Below are 25,151 nucleotides of genomic sequence, written 5' to 3'. Positions count from 1 at the left end.
CACAGGACAAATACTGTATAAAAACCATTATTTTAGAATGTGTATGAGGATCCAAGAGGAGGAGGAGGGGGAGCAAATAGGTGAAGATTGGGAGGGGGTGGGGTCGCAAAGTTTGATGAATGGAGGGGGGGAAAAAATTCAGTGTGAAAAACAATGCATACAAACTTTGTAAGTAAACCAGTATAAAAATAAAAATTTTATTAAAAAAATAGACATGTCTTTCTGGGGTGTACGTACATGTGTATACACTACTGCAGATAGATATCACATTAATTTCCCTGACTTCCCATCATTTTCATTATAAGAGCCCAAAAACTCAGTCCAAGTTGGTCCATCACCTGTTCCTCTCAACAACACCCTCCTCTTTCAGACAATTCAGGCTCCAATTTTCTGGCACAGCTAATCTTTTCATGCCTGATGTCATGCTAGCCTATAATTCCCTGTAAGGGAATTTTTTAACTCATATTACCTCATTTAACTTTCACAACTCTGTTAGATAAGTGCTATTATTATATTCAATGCACAGAAGTGGAAACTCAGGTTTGGAACCTAAGAAACCTGTCCAAGGAGTTTGTGCTAGAACCTGTGAAGTCTGGATCTTGGGTCTATCCTCTTAATCCTTATATCACCTCTCAAAATTTTTTTATATTTTTTATATGAATATGTGCGCTACGAGTCGCAAACGACTCGATGGCCCATAACAACAACAACAACATGTTAATACATAGTCAAACAAATAAAGACTTTACTTTTTTTAATGGGAAAACTGTATAGGTTATTTTTAATTCTAAACCAAAGGATAATGTGTGCCCTGACATTTCTTCCATGAGGACATCTTCGTGGTAAAAATAAACTGGTTCATTTACTGAAGCACAAAGGTTTCAGTGTCACCTAATCAAAGAGAAGGAGAAAACTCGGGCAGCGAAAGTAGTAAGATGACTAAGGTTTGGTAGGTCAGGTTGTGTGAGGCTCAGAAGAAGATTTAATGAAACAGTCACTCAAGAAAGCACTGAGTTAGTCAACCAAGGACAGACCTTCAACTCTGAGCCTCCCCAGTAAAGGGAGAATCTGCTAAGATTACTTTTCTAACACCAGCTTTTATCACCTTAGCAAATAACATTACTATACTTATGAGCATGTTCTAAGTAAACAATTACTGATTTTTACTTATTATCAACTTGGTGTCTAGCTCTGATCTGTGAATACAAAAGCTACTTAAGTGCAACAATGAATGACTGGAAACCCTAAGTCTCTGTAAACTTTCATTAAAATGAAATTAATTAATTTATTTGTTTGTTTGTTTGTTTATTTATTAAAGCTACTTCACTCCTTGGAGTTCTGATGGTGTGTAGGCCTGGGGGCGCTGCACCACTAACCCAAAGACATCCCCTCTCTGGCAGTTCAAATCCACCAAAGACTCTTAGGGAGGAAAAAAATAGACAATCTCCTCACATTTGATTTACATACAGCCAGTGAGAACCCACTGAAAGGTCAGCTGTGAGTTCAAACTCGATGGCAATAAGTAGCTGACTTTGCTCCTGATGAAGAAAGGCAAAGAAAAGGAATGAAGAGAGAAGACTCATTGGCTCTCCTAGCCAATTTCAGGGTGCAGACACCTCCTGGTCGATTGCCAGATAAATAGCCTCCAGTGGGGGTGAAACTGAAGAGCAAGGTGGGACAGAGGCGGGGGATTGCCCATGCAATTCAAACTCTTCTTTGCTCTTTATTTCTCCCCTTGTTAAATTAAGATTTATTGTACCGCAAAGCATATCTGTTTCTGAAGTATCTCTGTGAACTGAACCTAAGAGGACACTGGTTTAGAAACCCCTTGGTCTTGTTTCCTGGTCTCAGGGTGTTCTCATTTGCACTGCATCAGGCACTGCATCCAAGAGTGGCTGGGTTTCAAGCTGGGTACAATCTACAGCTATTCTGACTACAGCACGTTCTCTTTCCGCATCCTTCCGCTGGCTTCAGACAGCTCTCCGCAGAATTCAACAGCAAGCGGAACCGGCAGCTAACCCCAATCTCAGTTCCTGTGAGTTTCACAGAATTTATTTCCACGTTGCCATATAAAGGGTCAGTAATGTTTCCTAAAAAGTCATTAACTGCTGACTTGCTAGAGGAAGACATAAGTGATGGGGCTTTGGCTGTGAGATTCAACAACTGTTCCAACATTTCCTGCAACTTCTTAAAGCAAGAAGCAGACGGTTTATCTTCGGACCACAAAAAAAAAAAATCTTTCATGTGAATTCAGAGAGAACTCTTAGGTATTTACGGCAGACACACCCAGGTAGATGGTGTTCGAGAGGAGAGGAGAGGCCTTATTCATTTCCTTTTCCCCACATAAGTAAGTATTAGAGACATTTTTGAGAGCACAGCCTAATTTTCCTAGATCAGAGAACTAAAAAGTGAACCAAAAAGAACCCAACTCCTTGCCTGGCCCCGTTGAGATTTATTTGTCTGGTTTTTAGTAATCTTTGGGTGAATTGTGTAATCTAATCATCTATATGGATAACCAAGTTGTAAAAACTCATGATCAATAAATGACATTCTTAGTTTTGTTTCTGTATTACTCATATGATATGAATTTCATGTTATCATTTGATTTCTGTTTTAATATACTACTATTACATATTGAGCTCTGGTGGCCTAGTGGTAAGAAATTGCACCGCAATCCTGAAAGCATGTGGCTCGAACCCACCAGCTGCCCTGTGAGAGAGAAAATGGGAAATCTCCTTCTGTGCAATTAATTACATGGAAACCCCACTGGAGGGTCAACTATGTATGTGTCTGTTCCGACTCAATGGTACATAACAACAACAGTCTAGAGGTGGAGGCTCTGGTGGCCTAGTAGTAAACAGTTACACTGCCAACCTTAAAACAAGCAGTTCAAATTCACCAGCTGCTCCATTGGAGAAAGATGGACAATCTCCTCCCATGCGAGCTACCACCTAGGTAAAGCCGCTGGAGGGTGAGCTCTGAGTTCTGTTCTGACTTCACAGTACAAAGGAACAGCACTCAGTCTAAAGAGTGGGTCAAGATTAAGCACAAAACACTAAGCCCTTATAGACCAATCCATCCATGAGAAAGAAATCAAGGAGAGGTAATTGAAGCTTGAGTGATCAGGAAAGGTTACAGGATGGACCTTGAACGTTGAGGATAGATGTTTAATAAGCATTTAGGATAGACATGGAGTACCCAAACCGTACAAATAATTGGCATGCATGGGTTCACCAAAAGGTTAGAAGTTAGGTCTACCCAGAGGCACTTGGGAAGAAAGAACTGCTGGTTTCCTGAGAAATCAGCTACCTGAAACTTTAGAGAGCACAGTTCTGCACTGACATACATGAGCTCACTATGAGTTGGAGTTGACTTAAGAGGACCCAGTACTGGGATGAGAAGCCCTGAGTACGCGCATCAAAGTAGGAATGGCAGGAATGGTCCTGAGTGTCTGACTGGGAGGACATTCAGATGGTGTTCAGACATCCTACTTTCTGAAGAACAGAAAGAACAGAAGCTGTATTGATTCTAATTATAAAAGCCTTGAAAGTCTGGAAAGGAGAACTTGAAATTTGGCACTCCTATAGAATATTTTTGAAGCTCCATCTCACACACTTTCGGTTCATCACCAGGAGGGACCAGTTCTTGGAGAAGGACATCATGCTCGGAAGAGTGAAGACAGGAGAGAAAGACCCAAGATGAGGTGATTGACACGTAACTGGGGCAATAAAATTAGGTGTGTCAGAGTCAGTGAGACTGGCTCAGGATAGGACAGAGTTCAGAGCTATTTCACACTGGTCACCATGAGTCGCAGGCTACTCAATAACACACAACAAAAACCACAACCAAGAGTACTTATGAGAATTAAACTGATAATAGTGTGTAGGTAAAGTTAGATAAAGAGTTTCCATGAAACCCAACCCTGGGACAAGAAGATCTAGAACCAGGGAATGTTGAGAAAGATGGAAAAGAAAGAGTAGGTTCCGGATACATTGACTTGGAGGCTACTAGTTACAGAAGGTGAAGTACAGGGAGGAGTTAGGGATGATTCAGAGGTTTCTAATGTGAGAGACAAAACTAATGTCACTGGCGTTCACGAGAATGGAGAAATTAGATGATGCAATGCTTGGCAGAGGAATGAATGGTAGTGAGTCCTGATCTCCCAGAACAAAATACCAGCAGTGATTTTGAGCTAAGCAAAGTAGAAATGGTAGCGATTTGCTCTATTTGCTCTCGGTCCTCCAACGCCCACTGTTGGTGTGAACTGTGTTGGAGAGCATTGCGCATCCTGAAATCCTGCTCCCTCTCTTTCATCTTCACTTCACGGAGCTGCCACAGGAAAACCTCAGAGGTAAGAGCAGAGACAGCACAAACCTTGCTCCTCTGGTTTTCACCGGCCCTCTCGCCAGTGACTTGCCTCGGGCCCTCTCAGCATGCAGCTCACAGTAGTCTTAACAATCCAGGTATTGTAGGTTGGCCAACATGCAATGGTTCCCACAAGCCACTAATTCATAATCCCCCTTCTCACATTTGTCGAGAGCTGCTGACGAACGGAAAAATCAGTTGGGCTCGCTTCTACAGCTGTGTGCAGACTACAATGCTGCTATTAAATGATACAAGGAAGAAAAAGGAAGTAAATCATCAGACCTTACACAGAAGACACCTGTCTGTGGATATAGGCTGCCAGTCATTGGACTAAACACTCAGATATTTGCATCACTCAGGAAACCTGCTATTCAGTATAATCCTCAAACTCAAACTCATTGCCTTTGAGTCAGAACTGACTCAGGACAACTCCTTCCAAGGCTCTAAGTCCATGGGAAGAGATTGCTCATCCTTTTCAAATGGGAAGATGCTGTGTATTTAGCAATTGGTCCCTGCCTTCCACCCAGTCATTGTTCACATGTTGGAGGAGCTGGCTTTCTTAGCCTCTGTTGTGGGGATCTAGTGGTAAGGGGTTCCATTGCCAACCCAAAGGCTGATGGTTTGAATCCACCAGTTGTTTTGCTGGAGAAAGATGAGCAGCCTCCTCCTTGGTCAAGTACAGCTGCTGAAATCCTGTTGTAGGGTCAGGTATGGGTTGATTCTGATTCAGGGGCACATAACAACTTAGTGGGGATGAGGTGTTTGAAAGTGACAGCCGCGAGATATTTGGGGTTAGAGTAGCATTTCCCTTACCTCTACCCTTGTGATTTTAGTGGTAATTTTCAACCACCTGAAGAAAATACCACTTTTCATTAAGTTCACAAAAATGTAACGCCAGCTTTTACCAACTGTTTTCAGCAGTGCACTTACCTCATTTGGATGTTTCTGTTGCTAAAAGTTTGACAGCTCCAGAGAGATTGGGAATACTTTACCTATACTTTCCTGGGGGAAATCTAGATACTAAATGGGAATACTAAATACTAAATGGGAATCTAGATACTAAATGGAGATGGAATGATCTCTGATGTCCTTGTTAAGGAGTTGCACTGCCAACCCTCACAGCAAATGGTTCAAATCCACCAGCTGTTCCCCAGAAGAAAAACATGCACTCTCCTCCTGTGCAATTTACAGCCACTGAAAAAAAACCCACTGGAGGGAGGGTCAGCTAGGAGTCAGCTCCAACTTGACAGCACACAACTACAACAACAACACACAGAAACGAAGCTCACTGCAGATTATACCTGGGTTCTGTTTAGTCTACATGGGTCTGAGGGGACAGGAGGTGCTTTCTTTTGTTTGGTTTGCTTTTGCTTCTAAACCTGTATTTTGGCTTTAAGGCTTGCCTCTCGACAAGCCATTGCATGCAGAGATTACAAGGATCTGCAGCTATTTCATACTCGGTGCCATGGCCCGTTTCCGCCCTGTAAGAATGGTACGTGTGAGCCATCTTTCCAGGCTCAGGACACTTCATTCCTTTGGATTCTTAACTGCAGAAGCTGCTTACCTAAGAATTTGTAGCAAACCAAAGGGAATAAGTAGTGGGAGAAGATGCCAGAAAAGCAGCCTTTTACTTTGGACAGGAGCCCACGTGGCAGGACTGCAGCCATTGCCTTACTCACCAGTGCACATCAATCAACTCACTACCAAGAGAGTCCTTTGAGTTGTTAATTATATTTGCTCTGAATGATTTATCAAGTCCTACAGACCTGCCTGGCTATTCCAGAGTGTGCTTATAGGATTCCAACTCCTGGTCTCATCTAGCTGAGTTTCAGCCAGGGGTGTAGTCTAGAGTTTCATCTTCATCTCTCTCTTGCCCAACAAACCCTGAGGAAACCTCAGTAGGGTCAGACAGGATTTCAACTCCTGTAAACAGAGCTGGGTCTCAATGAGATTACATAAATCTGTGTGTTAATATTTAGGGTAATTCTAACACATATGGAAATGCATTTCCTACCCTCATTTTTTTTTTTATTTCATGACCAAAGCAAAAGGAAGAGATTTTGCTACTAATTTCTAGTTTTCATTTTTCCAAACTTAAGTAACGTAGCATGCAAAATTAGGACTGGCGCTAGGATGGGAGAAATGCATCCTAAAAGCAGATTCTGAGACCAATTTGCCTGGATTCAAATCCTGGCATCACATATTAATAGCAGCCTTGGCCAAGTTTGCTAATTTATCTGTATGTTAATTTCCTAGACTGTGAAATGAGTAAAATTGCCAGTATTGAGGGCCTGGCACATTGAATAAGTTGAAAAAATGTTTATTATTATTATTATTATTATTAGCCAGTTTTAATCTTTCTGTGTGATAGATAGATGTAAGAAAAAAGTAACAAAAGGATAAAACAGTCTTAAAGCCTAAGCTGTAATTTCAAACCCACTTCCTCCCACCACAAAAAGCCGGTAGAAGTGTAAGAGGAATTACTGCCACAGTAATCTTAGGTTCCCTCAATTATGATTTCTCTAATCTCCAATTATAAAATTACATGTTATGCTTCATTGACTACAGGATGAGTTACATTTCTGGTCACAATTTTCACGTGGTTCTTATTTATCCAAATGAAATTTGCAGATCTATAAAGGATTTATAAGTACACTGAAAAATCTCATGGACAAAGAATAATTTGTGAATTTCAACATCTGTACTCCCCTGCTCCATGGGCGTGACTTTTGGCAAACTGCAATCTCCTCATGCCTACTCCTGTCTCCTCGTCTGTAAAATGCGAAGGTTCTTTCCAGTTTAAGTGAACAAATAATAAAAAAGACACCATTTTCAGACTTATTCTTGTAAACTCTGAGACTACTTTCAATGTCTTAGCTGTTCTATGAGGTTGTCTTCTCTGAGCCACCAAAATAAAGGTTAACAGCTGCAGATTTACCTGTTATTAGAATAAGATAATTGGTTCTCTAGTACGGAGATGCATTGCACTGGGAAAATCTGCAGTTAGAGATCACTCCAAAAAATGTTTTGCGGTAGTTTTATTGTTATTATTATTATTATTACTTAATAAGAAGAGTAGTGATGTCAGTTTGAGGCCTAAGGTGTGCCTGATTCAGACCATGGTCTTTCTGATCACTTGCTTTGTATGCATCTGAGAGCTGGACAATAGAACAAGAATTAACACCTGTGAACTGGGGTGTTGGAGAAAAGCACTGAACATCTAATGGGCAGACAAAAGAACAAACAAAAATGTCTTAGAGAGGATGCAGCCAAGACTGTTCTTTGGAGGCTTTGCCTCACATAATTCAGGCATGTTGCTAAGAAGGGATATTCCTTGGAGAGGGACATGATCCTTGGAAGGGTGGAGGGTTGGAAAAGGAGGGGAAGACCCTCAACCAGTTGGATTGACACGGTGACTGCTGCAATGAGCTCTGGTGTGTCAGGAATTGTGAGGATAATACAGGGTAGGGGTTCAGTTCCACTGTTTATAGGGTCACTATGAGTCATACTCGATGACACCTACTAACAACAACAGTAAGGAGTGATAAAGCACGTGGCTCCTGTCTAAAAAGTCTGTAGTTCAAACTCATCATGTTTTATGGAAGAAAAGCTGTGACAGGGGGTTTCTTTAAGGACCACAGCATTGGAATCACTGTGGGGCAGCTCTGCTTTGGCCTGGAGGGCTGCTGTATGTTGGAATTGACTCTGTGAAAATGAGCTGCTTGTCTGCCTTTGTAAATCATGGTTATTCACCTTCTTGGGATATTGTATTTAAACGCCTTTTAGGTTTACGTGTGTGAGGCAATTTTCCAATCTTTCCTTTCAAATGTGTTGACATTCTAAACATTCTCCATGATTTTCTCCATGAATCTTTAAACACTATAAGGCGGGACTAATTTGTTTACAACTACTACCTCACAGAATTTTATATTCCTCTCTCAAGCATTTTGTAAGACAAATTGTGTACAAATGAAAACCCCTTAAGGAAGAAGATATTGGAAAACATCTAAAGAGACGTTGTTAAAATGAACAATTAAAGTGTATTTCTGTCACTGTCTTTGACAAGTTGATCATTTGAATCTAAACATATTTCAGAGATTATCTTATTTATGTGTGAAACACATGATTTTTAAGATCCATGCTGCTTACAATATGGAACAATACATAAATCCCAACTGTACACAAGGGGGTTAATCTGTTATAAAGAACTTAAAAGTATAAAATATGAAGGGAACACTTTGCTATGTTCTTATAAACAACAAATATGATGCCATCAACAACTCTTAGATAATCACATGTGCAAAAACATTTCAGAAATTATAAAGTGCCATTACATTTGCTGCAGGAGTTTAAATGATTTACCTTAATTGAACTGATATTTTCTTTTGATCGTATGGTGTATGATTCAAGGAGATGCTTCCCTGCCTCTCACTTTATTTCTTATACTGGATGATTGAAAAAGATCTCACTTGTTTTCAAAAAATCATAGCTCGTTATTCTGTTTACTACAATATTAGGCAGAGTATTTTATATGGAAAACCATCATCATTTATCTGATGTTCAATCTGATTTCTAGAGATTTGATCCGAAAGACGTTCTTTAGGAGTTAACTGCTTTGAAAAATGAGAAGCATCTAACTCAGCTTTTCCTCCTGGGCTAAGAAAATGAGAACCAAAAAGAAAAATGCAATAGCATTGGTCAAATCATTGAAGGTAAAGCACTCATTGTCTTTAGTGGTGATACATTTTTTTTAATTCTTTCAGCATTTCCAATCTTTAAAGAAAATGATGAAACAAGCTGGGAATGTTGCCCGTTCTATAACTTGATAATGGCTAATATGGAAATGAAACAATACTAAATGGAAAACACTCTTCTCAGAAACGAAATGTGTTGACGCATATACGTCACTCAACTATGAGACTTGCAGAAGGAAGAGGTTGTTTATAGTAGTCTGTACTCCATCTGTTCAACTGAACAAATAGGACTATGATTTTTGCTACATAAGTAAAGAAAGATCTACTTTGAGATTGCTGCTGCTGTCTGCTGAACATAATACAGTGTGATGTACGGCATGAATAATAAATGAATCAAAACTTTATAGATAGATTAAAATATACTCTGACTCCTACATGCCTTATTACTTTTCAGACAAGTATTTCTAGTTCAACTTACTAGAAAACTAAAAAAAAAAAACAAACCAAAAAACAACTGGAGAAAAATTTTGAAATATAGATTCATATAAGAACTTCAGCACCATTCAAAAATACACATTTTTAGGGATAAAAACCTCTAAAACTGTTGTTGTTGTTGTTATGTGCCGTCGAGTTGCTTACGACTCATAGCGACCCTATGTACAACAGCCCTAAACTCTGCTCTGTCCTGTGCCAATCGCACTGTCTCTGACACTCCTATCCCAATTATCCCAGTCACTGAATCAATCCACCTCATAGAGGGCCTTCCTCTCCTGCACCATCCCTCCACTCTCCCAAGTATGATGTCCCTCTCCAAGGACCGGTCTCTCCTCACAACATGTCCAAAGTATGTATCGAAATAAATTTTAATTCAAACTCAAAAGTTAGAGAAACAATCAGTTTTCATTTACTTACATGTTGGCTTTGCTGTTGGAAGAAATTTTGTCCGGGTAATAGCCAAAATGATGAAGATAATGACAGGCCATAAAATCAAGACTAGAGTCCAAAGCTGTAAAATAAATATAGGGGGAAAAATTGTTAATCATAGTGTTGCCAGGAAATGAAAAGATGAATTACATTGGGAAAAATCTGCTGTCAGGAACCTCTCCAGAGTACTAAAAAGCAATAATGTCAGTCTAGAGACTAAGGTGTACCAAATCCAGGCCATAGTCTTCACAAGTACTTGCTATGCATCAGAGAGCTGGACAATGACTAAGGATGACAGAAGAAGAATTTATGCCTTTGAATTGAGGTACTGAAGTTGAGCCTTGAACATACATACCATGGACTGCCAAGAAAACAAGCAAGTCTGTGTTGGAGAGGATGAAACAAAGTTTTTCCTTGGAGACTAGGATTCTGAATCTCCAGCTCACATACTTTGGGCATGTGGCCAGGAGAGACCTTTCCTTGGAGGACATCATGCTTGGAAGGGTGGAAGGTCAGCGCAGGAGAGGAAGATCTTGGATGAGATGGATTGATACAATGACTGGGGGCAATGGAGGTTGGTGTGTCGGAATCAGTGAGACTGGCTCGGGACATGGCAGGCTTCAGAGCTGCTGTGCATAGGGTTGCTATGGGTCTCAGGCGACTCGACGGCACATAACAACAACAGGGCTGAAACTAAAATCTTACTACTAAAAGGGGTTTCATACTATAATATTCATTCATAAGCTGGATATTTGAGTGTTTGCAAAACTTACTAATAAAACAACCACAAGAAATCTTTACGATGTAAGAGACTTCTAAGAGAGCACAAGAATGACTTCCAGGCTTAAAACCTTGAAACGGTCATCTGGAATTCTCTTTCTATAAAGAGAACTCTGTTGGTCTAATAGTAAGGAGCTCTGTTGCCATGCCAAAGGAACATGGTTCGAGTCCACCAACTGTTCCACAGGAGAAAGATGGGCAATCACCTCACATGTGATTTACTGCCTCTGAAAACCCACTGGAGGGTCACCTGTGAGTCAGTTCCAGCTTGAAGGTGCACAACAATAGCAACTCATCTATCAAGACTTTGTCAAGAATGGTTTTCTTAGAATTGACATCTATTTGGCCAGTTTCTTCATTATCAATCTTTCCAGTTCTCCAATTGTGTGTCGGGTAAGGTTCAACATTCGAAACAGAACCTACAAAGCCCAGTAGAATTCTCATCTATACTTATCCAACCACTTTCATTGTCATCTCTCTGCCACCCACAATCAATTCAATGACTTATAGTGACCCTCCATCAGGATTCTAAGGTTGTAAATCTTAAAAGTAGGAGACCAACCTTCTTTCCCTTCTTTCTTTTGCAAGAAGCTGGTAGATTTGAAAAGCTAACCTTTCAGTTAGCAACCCAGTATCTTATGGGCTCTGCCACCGTGAGGGCTTAGCTTTTTACAATCAGTCATAAAAAAAAAGGTGTCAGTAAATACTGTAGGACAAATAAATTACTGAATAAATATTTGCATGAATAAATGAATTAAAAGTTAATTGAGCCAGTTCATGTAAACAAGAAAGTGCTGTACAACTCTCCTATGTTGTTTGCTGTCAAAGAGTGACACTTATACAACTTAACAAAAACTAGCTGGCCTTTCCTTCACCATGCTCACAACTATTGCTGTGGGTGAGTTCACTGCTGCATTGTGTCAATTCATCTTTTTCAAGGAGGCTCTCCCTCTTTCTCAGTGACCCTCAGCCTGGCAGGATTTCCTTCTCTGGGCACTGGCCCCTTCTGAAAACTTGTTCAAAGGGTGTGAGACAATGTCTCACCATCTTCATTTCTAAGGAACATTCTGGTTTCATTTTTTTTCCAAGACACAGTTGTTTGTTCTTCTGACTGTCCATGACATATACGTTATTCTTTGCTAACACTGTAATTTTAATGGGTCAATTCTTCTTTGTTCTTCTTTATTTAGTATCCAGTTTTCACATACAGATGAAGCTATTGAAGATACCATGGCTTGGCCCAGGCGCACCTTAGTCCTCAAAGTGATTTCCTTGCTTTTTAACACCAGCTCTCCCTATACCACTATAATGTCCCCTGTCTGCTTCTCCCACAAGCATAATACATGATCATCATCAACGGTTTCTGTGTCTGATTCTGAAGTACTTGGGAGATCCTTTAAGTCAGTGTCTTATTCATCCCTGCATTTTCACTTTGTGGCATAAATAGTTGCTCCCAGAATGTATATTGTGTTGAACTTTCAATACAAAATTTCATTTGGAGGCAGTTCAGGTAGACATGATTCCATTTGTAAGTCACTTTGCTTAGTACTTTGTATACCTATGAAATTGGTTCCTAGCAGTGAAAAATACACAGTTACACAAAGATTCACTGCGGCACGTGGCTACAGTGCACCAAGCAAACCACATAGAATGAATCCTGCCTGTAGTTAATAAAGTTAAACTTGGAACTATGTTTCTGCCTGGTTACTGCAGTCAGAACTCTTCTCATTCCTTCCCACCTTTTCAGGCATAATGTGCTTCTGCCAAATAGCAAATTTTCTGCCTGGGGCTCTTCATTCCTCCAAGACAATCCAAACCCGTCCAATTATTGATCTTTAAGTAACTCCTCTTCTAAATTCTCTACTAAATTCTCCACTAACAGCGCTGTTCTCATTGCTGATAAAGGCCTGCCACGAGCCCCTTGCCCTTTGTGTAGAAGGGCAAGTTTGAAGAAACAGAAGAAATTGACCGGGGAGCTCAGGAATGCTAAGACGTTTGCTTTTATTGAAGCTGGCAAGCATCCAGACAGAACGCAGGGCTTTTCAAACATTGGTAGGATGTTTGCAGCATATACAATCACCTGGGTATCTTATAAAAATGCAGATTCACATTCAGTAGTCTGAGGCAGGACCTGAAAGTCTGCATTTCTAAAAAGGTTCCAAATAATGCTGCTGATGTTGCTGGTCCATGGGCCATATTTGGGGTAAATTTAGACTAGGAAATTTGAAAAAAGCCCTGAATAGTTCTGTTGGAATATGCTTAGAGATTATCTAACTGTGGATTTTCTTTACCTGGAGAGAATCTAAGGCATTGTTAAATACCTTCGGGGGGGGGGGGGGAGCGCATTTTTGTTTTCACCAGCTTGTAATTGAAATGTAGCATTTCCATTAGTGTTGACTGCAGCCAACAAGCCAGTGTTATTAGAAGTGTCTGTGACTGTCATCAGTAGGAATTACAGTTCCTTCCAAATCACGTTGGAGCTGCTGCAGGTGGTTCAAAGTGCTGTTTACACTCATCACTACATGAAAATTACAGTGGTATGGGGCCCCCCAGCAGATCTTTTATTTCGTGCTCTATAAACATATACATAGTACCATATCACAAATCAGCTTTTTAAAGCTTTTATAGTGGAATCATTCATTGTTTGGCTGCTTTTATTTATAATTGTTTGCTTTATTTTATTACTTGAAAAAGATTATTCTTAGAAAGCCCAGAGACTTCATCATATTGCCAAGTAGGTCCATGGCACAGATAAGACTAGCAACCCACCACGGAATCCAGCCTTTTTTTTAAATTCCCTGGATTGCTGAATAATAGTGTAACTTGTTTTAAGTTTCAAACACATTGAGAAGTAGAGGGGGAGACAAGGACCTGAATCTCAAGATATAGAAGTGAAGATTTTTTTATACATTGAGGCACTCTTGCTGCTCTTGCTCTGAGGAATAAGATAGGAACCATTCCAGAAAATGTATTAGAAAAACACAAAGGTTATAGAAATATATAGACAGGAATGGATATAGATTTACTTGTCTATGTAGCTTTTAGAAGTATCTGAAGCTCTTTTCATGCATCTGGAGATCTCTTTTATCTTCCTTCGAATTTGTTTTAATATTCTACAAATATTAGTGAGACTGGCTGAGGACAAGAAAGGGGTCAGATCTGTTGGACATAGGGTCACTATGGGTCACAGGCAACTGAAGTCATATAACAACAACATATCATATTGTTTGGTTTTTGGTGTGGTTTTTTTTTGTTTGTTTGTTTTTTATTTTTTTATTTAAGCCTCTTTGTTTAGAGTCAACAAGACCTTGTGGAGGGCCTTTGAATTTAAAAGTCAGTTGTTATTCTATTTTGGGGGAATATTCTAAGTGGTACAGCACTCTTCTGTCAATTTGTTGTACTTAGATAGCCTGGTACAGCACTCTTCTGTCAATTTGTTGTACTGAGATAGCCTGGGGTTCCTGTGATGCTGAATCTTGGGCCACTGGGGTGTCAAATGCCATAACAGTTACCCATGGTGGACAGTATTTGGTGGAGCTCCCAGCTGAAGACAGGTTTGGAAGCAGGAGTGGCATCTACATCCTAAACAACATGCCTCTGGAAACTCTATGAACTTGGAGAAAGGAGGATAGCTATAGAAAGGTTTCAGGTCTTTTGTTCATAGGGTCACTATGAGCCATGCTCAACTCAATGGCAATCAACAACAACAGCAACAATGAAATATAAGGTGTCTGGTGCCTAGAGGGTGAAAAGTTAGAAGCCAAGTCAATGTGCTCAACTGTTAAGAAAAAAGTTAGTATTTTGAATTCACTCAGAGGTGCCTCAGAAGAAAATGCTGGTAACCTGTTTCCTAAAAAGGAGCCATTGGGACTCCAGTGGAACCCAGTTCTGCTTTGACAAATCAGAACTAACTCCGTAACAACTTGTTGGCTATTACTCTATCTTAAGTTTATGAGACATTGAAAAATTACAGCCTATACTATGAAGACAGAGCTCTGGTGGCCTAGTGACAAAAAGCTGTGCTGCAATCCCAAAGGCATATGGTTCGAGGCCACCAGGTGCTCTGCATTAAAAGGATGGACAATCTCTTTCCATGCGTTTAACTGCCTTTGAAAAGTCAATGAAGTGTCAACTATGGGTCAGTTCTGACTCTATGATATACAACAACAACACAACAACAACTTCAAAGATACTGAATATAAGGTACTAGTTTTATTTTTGATGGCTATGAAAAGTAAGGTTAATGCTTTAATGTCTGTAGATTGACTGGTTTTATATTTGAGGACATAGGTATTCTTTTTAAATAGTATTCATCTGACTAGACTTAATATTCCATTCCATTGTCATCAAGTAGATTCTAAGTTATAGTAAACACACAAAATAAACTAGAATTGCCTCATAGGATTTCCAAGACTGTATTTGTTACAAAAGCAGACTGCTATATCTTCCTTCCGCATTATCTTCCTTCCGCAGAGTAACAGGGAGTTCAAACACTGAGATTTCTGTTAACTATTGAGTGCTTTAACAATTCCATCACCAAGTGCTTTCTAGTGCCAAATGTGTTGTGTTGTGTTATGTACTATCAAGTCAGAAACAACTCATAGCTAACCATCCAATGACATTTCAGAAGCAGTAAATTACCTGTATGGAGCTTGTCCATCTTTCTTCTGTGGAGCAACGAGTGGATTTGAACTGCATACCTTAGGGATGGAAGCTTAGCTCCTTACCACCAGGCTGCAAGAACCCATTGCTCCTTGTATTAACAACTGTTCATTTTTTTTAATCAATATTCCTCTACTGTTCATAGGGTTTTCAGAAGCCTCTTATTTAAGTGGATGGCCAATCCTGCTTCTTAGTATGTCTTAATCTGAGTGCTCTACTATAACCTGTCATGGGTAACCCTTGTGGCATTTGACATACCAGTGGCATAGCTTTCAATATCACAACAACACACAAGTTATCTTAGTACAGCAAACTGACAGACAAGTGCTATGCCAATTAGAACATTTTCCCAAAACACAACAAACTGCCAATTTAGTTTGTGACTCTAATAGCAAACCAGAGTTTTGCACTGGGAAAGTCTACAGTTAAGGCCCTCTCCAAATTATTGAGGAGTGATGATGTCAGTTTGAGGATTAAGGTACATCTGATTCATGCCATGATCTTTGCATTCACTTGCTGTGCATCTGAGAGCTGGACAATGAAGAAGATGGCAGGAGAAGAATTGCTGCTATTATGGTATGATGCTGGAGAAGAACACTAAACATCCTGTGGACTAACAAAAACACTAACAAGTATATCTTGGAGAGGCTGCCTCCAGCGTGCTCTTTGGAAGCAAAGATGATAAAAACTTTTCCTTACATACTTTGGCCAAATTGCTAGGAATATATTTCTTTGGAAAGGTCATGATGTTTGGAAAGGTAGAGGGTCTACAAAGGAGAGAAAGACCCTTGACCAGGTAGATTGACATAGTGACTACTGCAATGGGCTCTAATGTGTCAGGAAGTGTGAGGATGACATAGGATAGGACAAAGGTCAGATCTTTTGTTTATTGAGTCACTATGGTTCATACGCGACTCTAGAGCACCTGACAACAGACAGCAATTCATTTTCTGTGTCAAACTCGTGACTAAAACAAGACAAATGTACATCCACATCCAAATAAGGCTAAAATCTCTCTCAGATGCCTTTTGTATTATCTAGTTTGAAAATTTCATGTGGATGTTTTAGTAATCTTGGAACTTCATCTTAAACATGGCTCCTGTGCAGACAAAATGCAATCTCTATCAAGTAGTTTCAGAGGATTTAAATGCTGTTAAAAACAGACGTAACAGCAAGCTCAAGATCAAATCTGTTATCATAAGATTCCCCTGGGGCATCAGGTCCGGGAGACTTGGAGACCATTTCCGAAAAGTACATTTTAGAGGGATAATAAATACAAAGCCCACCACACTGTGATCCTGCGGATGTTAAGACTAATGAAGTCACTGCAAAGGCAAGAAATAAATAAAATTTAAATTTTCATAGCAGCAGGATTGCTCTCAATTCATTCTAAATATTTTTCTAAACAACCTAAAAGAAGATGCCGTGTCAAGGATCCTAATACTAAACCAATGAGCCGTGATTTTTTTTTATTTGCTTGCAGATATGTTTTACATATTGATTTTACACATAGAGATATAAGGACTATTCTAGAACCTCAGGAGAAGAAGTTTAAAAAATTGAGTGTATCTGCTTCTATTTTAACTATATAGTTCACTAGACTTCACTCACGATGCACTCACCACAGCCTGTGTCCATCAACTGTAGAACTTATATTATTAGGCATCATATATATAACAACAATTTTGAATAAGGGGGCACAAAAGGGGGGAGGGAGAAGAAAATGTTCAATGATAAAAAATATCTCTCCCAATAAAGGCAAATCCAAGATTAAAAAACCCAAAAACTTTAGGACTCATTATGCATGCTGTGTAAGCTCTTAACCGGTTAGGGGCTCAAAGAATCCTGGCAAATGTCTCTATTTCTCCAGGCTTTATGTTTTCTTCAACTGCTGCATTCTGTTCTCTTTCTAGCCCCTTTCCCCAACTGAAAAATTCCATCTACAGTCCATAGGTAGGGCCCATCGAGGGATGAGTCCCCACTGGGACCTTGGCAGCCACACGAAGGTGAGACTCGAAGAGGGAGAAGACATCCGCAGTGTAGTAGGCAGAGAGGAGGTGTCACAGATCAATTGGGGTGAAGATCTCCCTGCACGGTGAGTGGAAAGAGCATCAGGAAGCAATTGGCTTCATTAAAGATATTGGACAGACAGGTGAATATGATGAGGAAGGACCTCTTTAACATATTACAGGGAAAGGATGTTAGCAGAAAGACTAATGGTTAGTGTAAAAGCTAGGGTTTAGGGTGAAGACTGAAGCCTTGTCTTTTCAGTTATTTCATATACATGTGAAATGTGGACAATGAATAAAGAATATCAAGGAAGAATTGATGCCTTTGAGCTGTGGTGTTGGCAAAGAGCAGCGAATATGTCATGGACCGCCAAAGGAACAGACAAGTCTGTATTGGAAGAGAGGCAGCCAGGGCGCTCCTTAGAGATAAAAATGGAGCAATCTCACCTCATCATTTTGGGCGTGTTATAACTGGGGCCAGTCCTTGGGCAAAGACATTACACTCGGGAAAGTAGAGGGTCAGAGAAGGAGAAGAAGGTCTTCACTAGATGGGCTGACAAAGTAATCGCAACAATGAGCTAGATGATGACAGTGTGAGAATGAGCCAGGATCAGGTAGGGTTTCTATCTGTTGGCTATCAAGTCACTCTGAGTAACAGATTCGTCAACACCTAACCACAGTGGATAACCAGTTTCTTTCTATATGAGGAGACTCTGAAAGAGGAGAAAAACAGGAAACACAAATGACCCCCAACAGTCTAGATTAGGAATATACAAGGGGCATAAATTCCTAGTTTTCAAACTTCCTGAGTAGATACAAAATCATTAACATATTATTTCTTTTTCACTTTTTGCTTTGTATGTTGCTTCAGCCTCCCTGTGTACCTTCTCTGCCTCAGCTCTGGAACCTGTCATTTGTCCAAGAAATGCTTGCTTCTTTCAGTAGCCACCTGAGTACTGGGTATACTTACTGCTATTAAGAAGATACTTCTTTAAACTTGGCTAACGATATGAGAATATACATAGAAAACTGAGGGGGAAAGAAAGAGACGAGAGAAAGAGGGAGATAGAGAAGACTTATACAAGTCTGCTCAGAGGATGTCAAAGAGTGACGATGACATGTCAAAAACACTCAGACATCAGCCTGCAGAAGCCTCTAACTGGCCCATCTGGGACCATTTTCTCAGTAAAATGTTGTGATAATAAAGAAATAACTTACTGAATAAATTAGAATCCCCAAGTTCAAGTGCATGTTGTTTAAATAGTTAAATAAAAAAGTAAAGTGAAAGAGGAATGTAAAGTGTACATGGACTCAAAATATCTTTCTCACTTCTCCCAAAAAGGTATTGATCATTCTCTTTTTACTTCACTGATGCCATACACCACCAGTTTATATGACATAATAAAAACACACCAGCATTCCTGCAATCACTGTTAAAGATGGATAACCAGAGTCTACGAATAAGGAAACAGCAGACACTCTATAAATTACTAGTCCTGGTTCTTTAAAAGCATCAAGGTCATGAAAGTCAAGGACACAAGCCAAGAAAAGACTGAGCAAACATTACAAGAACTCTGGAGATGTGAATACTAGAAGCATTACATGATTCTAAACTACATCCTTCTGTTGTGAAGGACATTATTGGAACTACTGGCAAGATTTGAATGGGATCTGAGTGTGTGATGGTGCTGTTGGGAAACTTAGAACAACATTTTTGTTTGTAGCAAACGAGTTCTGAAGTGCTCAGAGTAGGTGGACTTCTTTCTCAAATAGCTCCAAAAGATTTTCCTGTATGGTTCTTGCAAGTTCTCTTTAGATTTGAAGTTGTTTTGAAATAAAAAGTTTCAAAGCCCGTTTTTCAAAGATCTCTAACTAGAGAAAGATGATGCATTTCTTTTTGAAAATCCAAAGTCAAATAAAAAAGGTAACAAAAGATCAAAGAGGAAGAAGCGGGGGAGTGGGGGAGATAGAAGTAAGCATGTTTCATGTCCAGGAACTCTGGCCTCTTGTGACCACGTGATGGAAAAGACATAAACAAATGCAAGGAAATCACTCCGAATGACTGCTAACGAGTCACCTCCAAATCTTGGTCATCCTCCCGCTGGTTTCTGAAGCTGTAAGTCTTCACGGGAACAGCCGGTGTCTGTCGTGCATTTGGCCTGCCTGCCGCGCTGCCAACACGAAGGCACCCAGTTTGAATCCTATCTAGCTGCCCCATTAGAGAAAGATGGGCAATTTCCTCCGTGCAACTTACTGCCCCTGAAAACCAGCCGGAGGGTCAGTTAGGAGTCAGTTCGACTTGACAGTACATAGAAACAACAACTTTTCATTAGCATCCCAACACATCCAGGGAATTCACAATGACAGGTCACACGTCTCAAAGACTTTGTTCTCAGGAAGGTTATCATTCAAGTGTAAGCTTTGAGCAGTTCAGTGATTGAACCAGATATAAATGCTAATGCAAATTTTCAAAGGTATTCTGCTGTAACACTCGCAAAATAGAATTACCTGGAAGCATTTATTTATCTTATACATTTTGAACGTGTTATCAGGAGGAATCAGTCCCTAGAGAAGGACATCATGTTGATCAAACTGGGTCAACCAAAACCAGGGAAATCCTCAATGAGATGATTGACACATCACCTACAATAATGGGTTCAAGAAACAATTATAAGAATGATACACGTTTCATCCTGAGGGACATAAGGTGGTTATCTGTGGAACATTTGTTTACATTTAGCCATTATCTTAAATGTAAAGTCCTCACAGATCTACTAATTATTTAAAAATCAGGACTAGCACACACTTTTAACTTTAAGATATTCAACTCCTCAATACCAAGTTCAAAATCTTTCATTTCTGCTGTTGATCCAATTCTGTTTGTGGCTACTTTTTTTTTTTACAGTTATTTTTGCTGAAAGGTAAACTGAAAGATGCGAAAAAGCAGATAAAGCTTACATTTATAAGCATTACTATTTTAAAAATTTGAGATATTTACTTGAAGTAATAGTTCAGGGATTTCATACATTTGATTGTTGCTACTGTCTTTAATACCCTGAAGCAGAGATCACAGGCTTATGGTAGCTAAGCCCCATTAGAAGGACAGAGGTATTTTTGTTTAGCCTAGACAGATTTCTTTGGTTTCTGTCATTGCTGTTCTTAATAGAATCTCAATACCGTCAGATGGGTAGGTATAGTTCAGTTCACTATGAAAACAAGCAATTGCAAAGCATAGATCACTGCTGTTAAGTTGATTCTGATTCACAGCTATCCTGTGTGCTACAAAGAAGGACTGCTCCACTGGATTTTCCAGAGTTGATGGTGAAAGCAATTTGTGATCAGCTACTAACCATTTGAACTATCTCAGCAAATGAACTTTCTTTCAGGAATAAAAACCACCTAACAAACTGCTTCTATAATGATTCCAGCCAAGAAAACTCCATGGGACAGTTCTGTTCTGTGACTTTATGGGTTGGGGGACCATTCAATGATGGTCAACAATGACTATAATATAAAGAACAAATGAAGTAGGTCACCAGGCCTTTCTTTGGAAGCACTGCTGTGGGTTTGAACCACCAACCCATAGGTAAGTCACAAAAGACAAAACAGTTTTCCCACAAAGGAGAAACCACAGTGACCCCATGAACAAGAGATGGAAACCTTGCTTTATCATGTGCCTTCCTCATGATCTCTGCCATGCTCAAGCCCATTGCTGCAGGCACTGTGTCAATCCACCTTGTTGAGGGTCTTCCTCTACTTCTCCTGGCATGATGCCACTGTCTTATACCAACTCACTTCATGCACTTATACTTTCCTACACTTAAGTTTGTACTCCTTGCACAAATGTATTCTCTAGTTTTGCTTGCTGTTGTTGTGGTGGTGGTCAACTACAACTTATAGTGACCCTAAACACAAAAGCTCTGAACTCTGCTCCATCCTGAGTCAATCTCACTGTCTCTGACACGCCTACCCTCACTATCGCAGTTATTGTGTCAATTCATCTCATCCAGAATCTTCCTCTCCTGCCCTGCTCCTCAACCCCTTTCCAAGCATGATATCCTTCTCCAAAGACTGGTCCCTCCTGGCTACCTGCCCAAAGTATGTGAGAGAGAGTCTCAGAATCCTTGCCTCCAATGATCAGCTTGGTTTCACCCTCTCCAGGGCAGACCTCCTAGTTCTCTTGGCAATGTATGGTATGTTCAGTACTCTTTTCCAGCACCACAACTGAAAGGCATCAATTCTTCTTCTGTCATCCTTGGTCATCATCCAGCACTCTAATGCATAGCAAGTAAGTGTGAAGATCATGGCCTGGATCAGGTTCACCTTAGTCTCTAGACAGAAATTCTTGCTCTTCAGCACTCTGGAGAGGTCTCTGGCAGAAGATTTTCCTAATGCAATTTGTCTTTTGATTTCCTGACTGCTGGTTCCAATATCTTTCCATCTATCACGGTGCTGCCATTTGGCCCAGTGGTGAGAATCTTCATATTCTTGATGCTGAGTTTCAATCCATATTTTAGAGTATAGTCCTTGACCACCTGCAGCAAATGCTTCAGGTCCTCCTCAGTTTCAGCAGTAAGACTGTGTAATCTGCTTAATGCAGGTTGTTGATGAGTCTTTCTCAAAGCCTGATTCCACATCCCTCCTCATAAATTCCAGCCTCTCAAATGATCTGTTCTGCATACAGGTTGAAAAGGTGTGGGAAAAGGACACATCCCTGACACACTCCTTTCCTGCTTCTGTACCATGCAGTGTTTCCATGCTCTGCATTAAGGTAAAGTGTTTCTGCCTGTGATCATTGCTCATTTGTCATAATTTGGAATTGCCTATATCAAAAGTACTCAAGAGCAACGGTGTCTCTCTGGAGACTAAGGTGCTCCTGATACAGGCCATGGTCTTTTCAATCACTTGTTATGCATCAGAAAGTTGGACAATGACTAGGGAGGACAGAAGGAGAATTGACGCCTTTGAGCTGTGGTGCTGGAGAAGAGTATTGAATATACCATGGACTGCGAAGAAAACAAACAGATTCATCCTGGAGAGGATTAAACCAAGCAACTCCTTGGAGGCAAGGATTCTGGGGCTTCGTCTGACATCATTTGGGCATGTTGCAAGGAGGGGCAGTTCCTTGGAGAGGGACATCATGCTTGGGAGGGTGGAGGGGAAGACCCTCTATGAGGTGGATTGATTCAGTGGTTGGGGTAATCGGGATGGGTGTGTCAGAGGCAGTGCGATTGGCACAGAATAGAGCAGGGTTTAGGGCTGTTGTACATAGGGTCACTATGAGTCACAAACGACTCGACAGCACATAACAACAACAACAACAACAACATATCAAAAGTAAATGATACTAAATTACAGTATAAGTTTCAAATTGCAATGAAGATCACTTCACCAAACTTTTTATAACCGGTAGAATACTAATATAATGATTCTTTATTCCCCTTCTTGAAATCATAGAGTCATGGGAACCTGAAGTTCAGTATACAATGCGGTAATTTCTGTAAGGTTTATTAATTCATTAATGCAACAGAAATTTAGCACTAAGGATCTGCGCTGCAGTCCTGAAAGCATGTGGTCAGAATCCTTCCGCTGCTTCCTGGGAGAAGGACTGGCCATTTCCTCCCGGGTGACGACTACCTCTGAAAACCCTCTGGAGGGTCAGATCTGACTGATGGTATCCAGTTTTTAGAGGGAAATCTACATTAAAATAACAATCAGAACTGAATGTAATGGATAAGTTATGATACAGGAAGTCACGGGTAGGAGAGGAAGTAACTGATTCTAAAATCTGAAAGGTGAAAAAGGGTCAGGCAGAAGGTGTTGGGTAGGGTGTGAAAAGAAGCATGAGTCTTTCAACATTGGTGAGGGTTCACAGATGGGAAAGAAGGGAGAATATTCCAAGAACAGAAACACGTCCAGAACGACTGGCACGTGGAGGGTTGTGGAAAACATCACTGCAATATGTTATCCAGGCTCTACTTGAAATCCTCTCCAAAAACAAAAACAAAACTCTTAAACTCATTCTCAGTCTCATTGATTTGGAATCAACTGCTCACTGACTCCACACGCAGCAGGGTTTCAGAGGCTTTAAATCACCCTTGGGTTAGCAGCGCAACTCCCTACAGACTCCTCCTCTTACAGACTTGTTTATAAATATGTATTTATTATTGAATAGCTCCTATTATCTATGTCATAGTGAAATCTACCTGTCTATGGCTGCCTCTCATTCCTTCTGAGTTTGAGCTCTTTTCCCACATGCGAATCCTGCAAAAATTTGAGAATTGAGAAAGGCTTCTCCTTTTCATAGGTGTCAGCCCCAGAATCTTCAACAATTCTTTGTTAAGTACAATTTCAAAGTATATTTCCCCAGGATAACTCCTCCTTGCCAAATCTCATTCTGCTGTCCAGTCAGAATTGACCCTCCAGCAGCTTTGGGGTTAGGAGTGCAAGCCTCTATGGATTAGGCTGCAAAAGAGATGAGAAAATAGAAACGAGGAGAGACGAAATATCCCCTTTATTTCACCCAGCAAGTGGTGGAGTTGGCGTGGCACCTCTCCTTTTAGCTGTCAGGCAATACAACCCAACCACTACAGAAGAGAGCACTAGTTCTCTTTGATCTGAATATTATACATTTATTAATTCAGTCTATTAATGCTCTGACTGTCATGTAAAGGTCTTCATATAACCTTGAATCATAATTTTTTATTGCAGATTTGGAAATAAAAGTTGGCCAACCTTCTGTCTATAAAGTCTACTGTCTCTTCCTTTTTTATTCTTTTCTTTTTTGTATTGTCCTATAAGTCAGAGATGATTAGACTGTGATGGTCACATGAGGATTCGCGCCTCAAGTGAGAAAATAAAAGTGGTGCAGAATTCTGTTATGAAGACTTTCTCCTAACGAGTATTGCTGCCCACATACATAATCTCTTTAAAGCAGGGATCAACAAGGTTGTCTGAAGTCCAAACAAATACATAGAAATATATTTTGAATATGGGTACATTTTCTATGTCGTGTAGTCTGTGGAGAACTATGCTGGTAAGCCTGGCCTCTGATCACTCAAATTCAGCAGCAAAGCCAAGAGAAAAAGCTGGGCAATCTTCACCCATGTGATTCACAACCTTTGAAACCAAAGCAAGGTCAGCTATGCATCCATTCCTACTAGACATCAATAAGTTTTAAGAAATAACAGACTTTCCCCCTCCCCATTTAAGCCAATCATTTATTCTGATTTATTCCAGGGTTCTCATGTCTGTGTCATCTTTATTAGATTAGTTTTATGGACTGATGAAATTAATGAAATATGCATATTTGCTGCCCTCTGAAATGATAATGAACAAGTAGATCTAAATTTTGTGAGCAATTAAGGGGCGTGAGAGAGGAAATGGTATAGTTCTAGAAGAGGTTAAAAGAAAAATTTTTTTAAAAGCCTGAAACATATAAGCCATTAATTGTTAAGTGAATTGTACAGTAAAGAAGCCCTGGTGGAACAGTGGTTAATTGTTCACCTGCTAACAGAAAGGTTACTAATTTGAATCCAGCAGCCACACTGCGGGGAGAAAAAAGTGGCCGTCTGATTACAGCGTTGGAAACCTGGTGGAGTAGTTTTATTATGTCCTTTATGACCAACAGTAATTGAAACGGACTTTATGGCAATGGGATGAGGCATTAAGATTATTCAGATGGAAGGTCTTCTTTAAATAGCTGGGACCTCAATTG

At 40.1% G+C, this 25,151-nt stretch overlaps 1 protein-coding gene across 1 annotated transcript in view; it reads right to left on the bottom strand.

Moving 5' to 3' along the window:
* The window catches only part of ABCA12 (ATP-binding cassette, sub-family A (ABC1), member 12), a 224,601-nt gene that overhangs the window by 190,841 nt on the left and 8,609 nt on the right, over nucleotides 1-25,151 (bottom strand). Inside the window, exon 2 of the mRNA XM_006891919.1 lies at nucleotides 9,972-10,065. Within this exon, the coding sequence (XP_006891981.1) occupies nucleotides 9,972-10,065 (94 nt within the window). The remainder of the gene's footprint in view (nucleotides 1-9,971; nucleotides 10,066-25,151) is intronic.

The sequence above is a fragment of the Elephantulus edwardii genome, unplaced genomic scaffold, assembly GCF_000299155.1.
Source record: "Elephantulus edwardii isolate Elephantulus edwardi_28Jun2011 unplaced genomic scaffold, EleEdw1.0 scaffold00106, whole genome shotgun sequence".
In the NCBI taxonomy this organism is placed as follows: Eukaryota; Metazoa; Chordata; class Mammalia; order Macroscelidea; family Macroscelididae; genus Elephantulus; species Elephantulus edwardii.
This window is presented reverse-complemented; position numbering and strand designations above follow the sequence as displayed.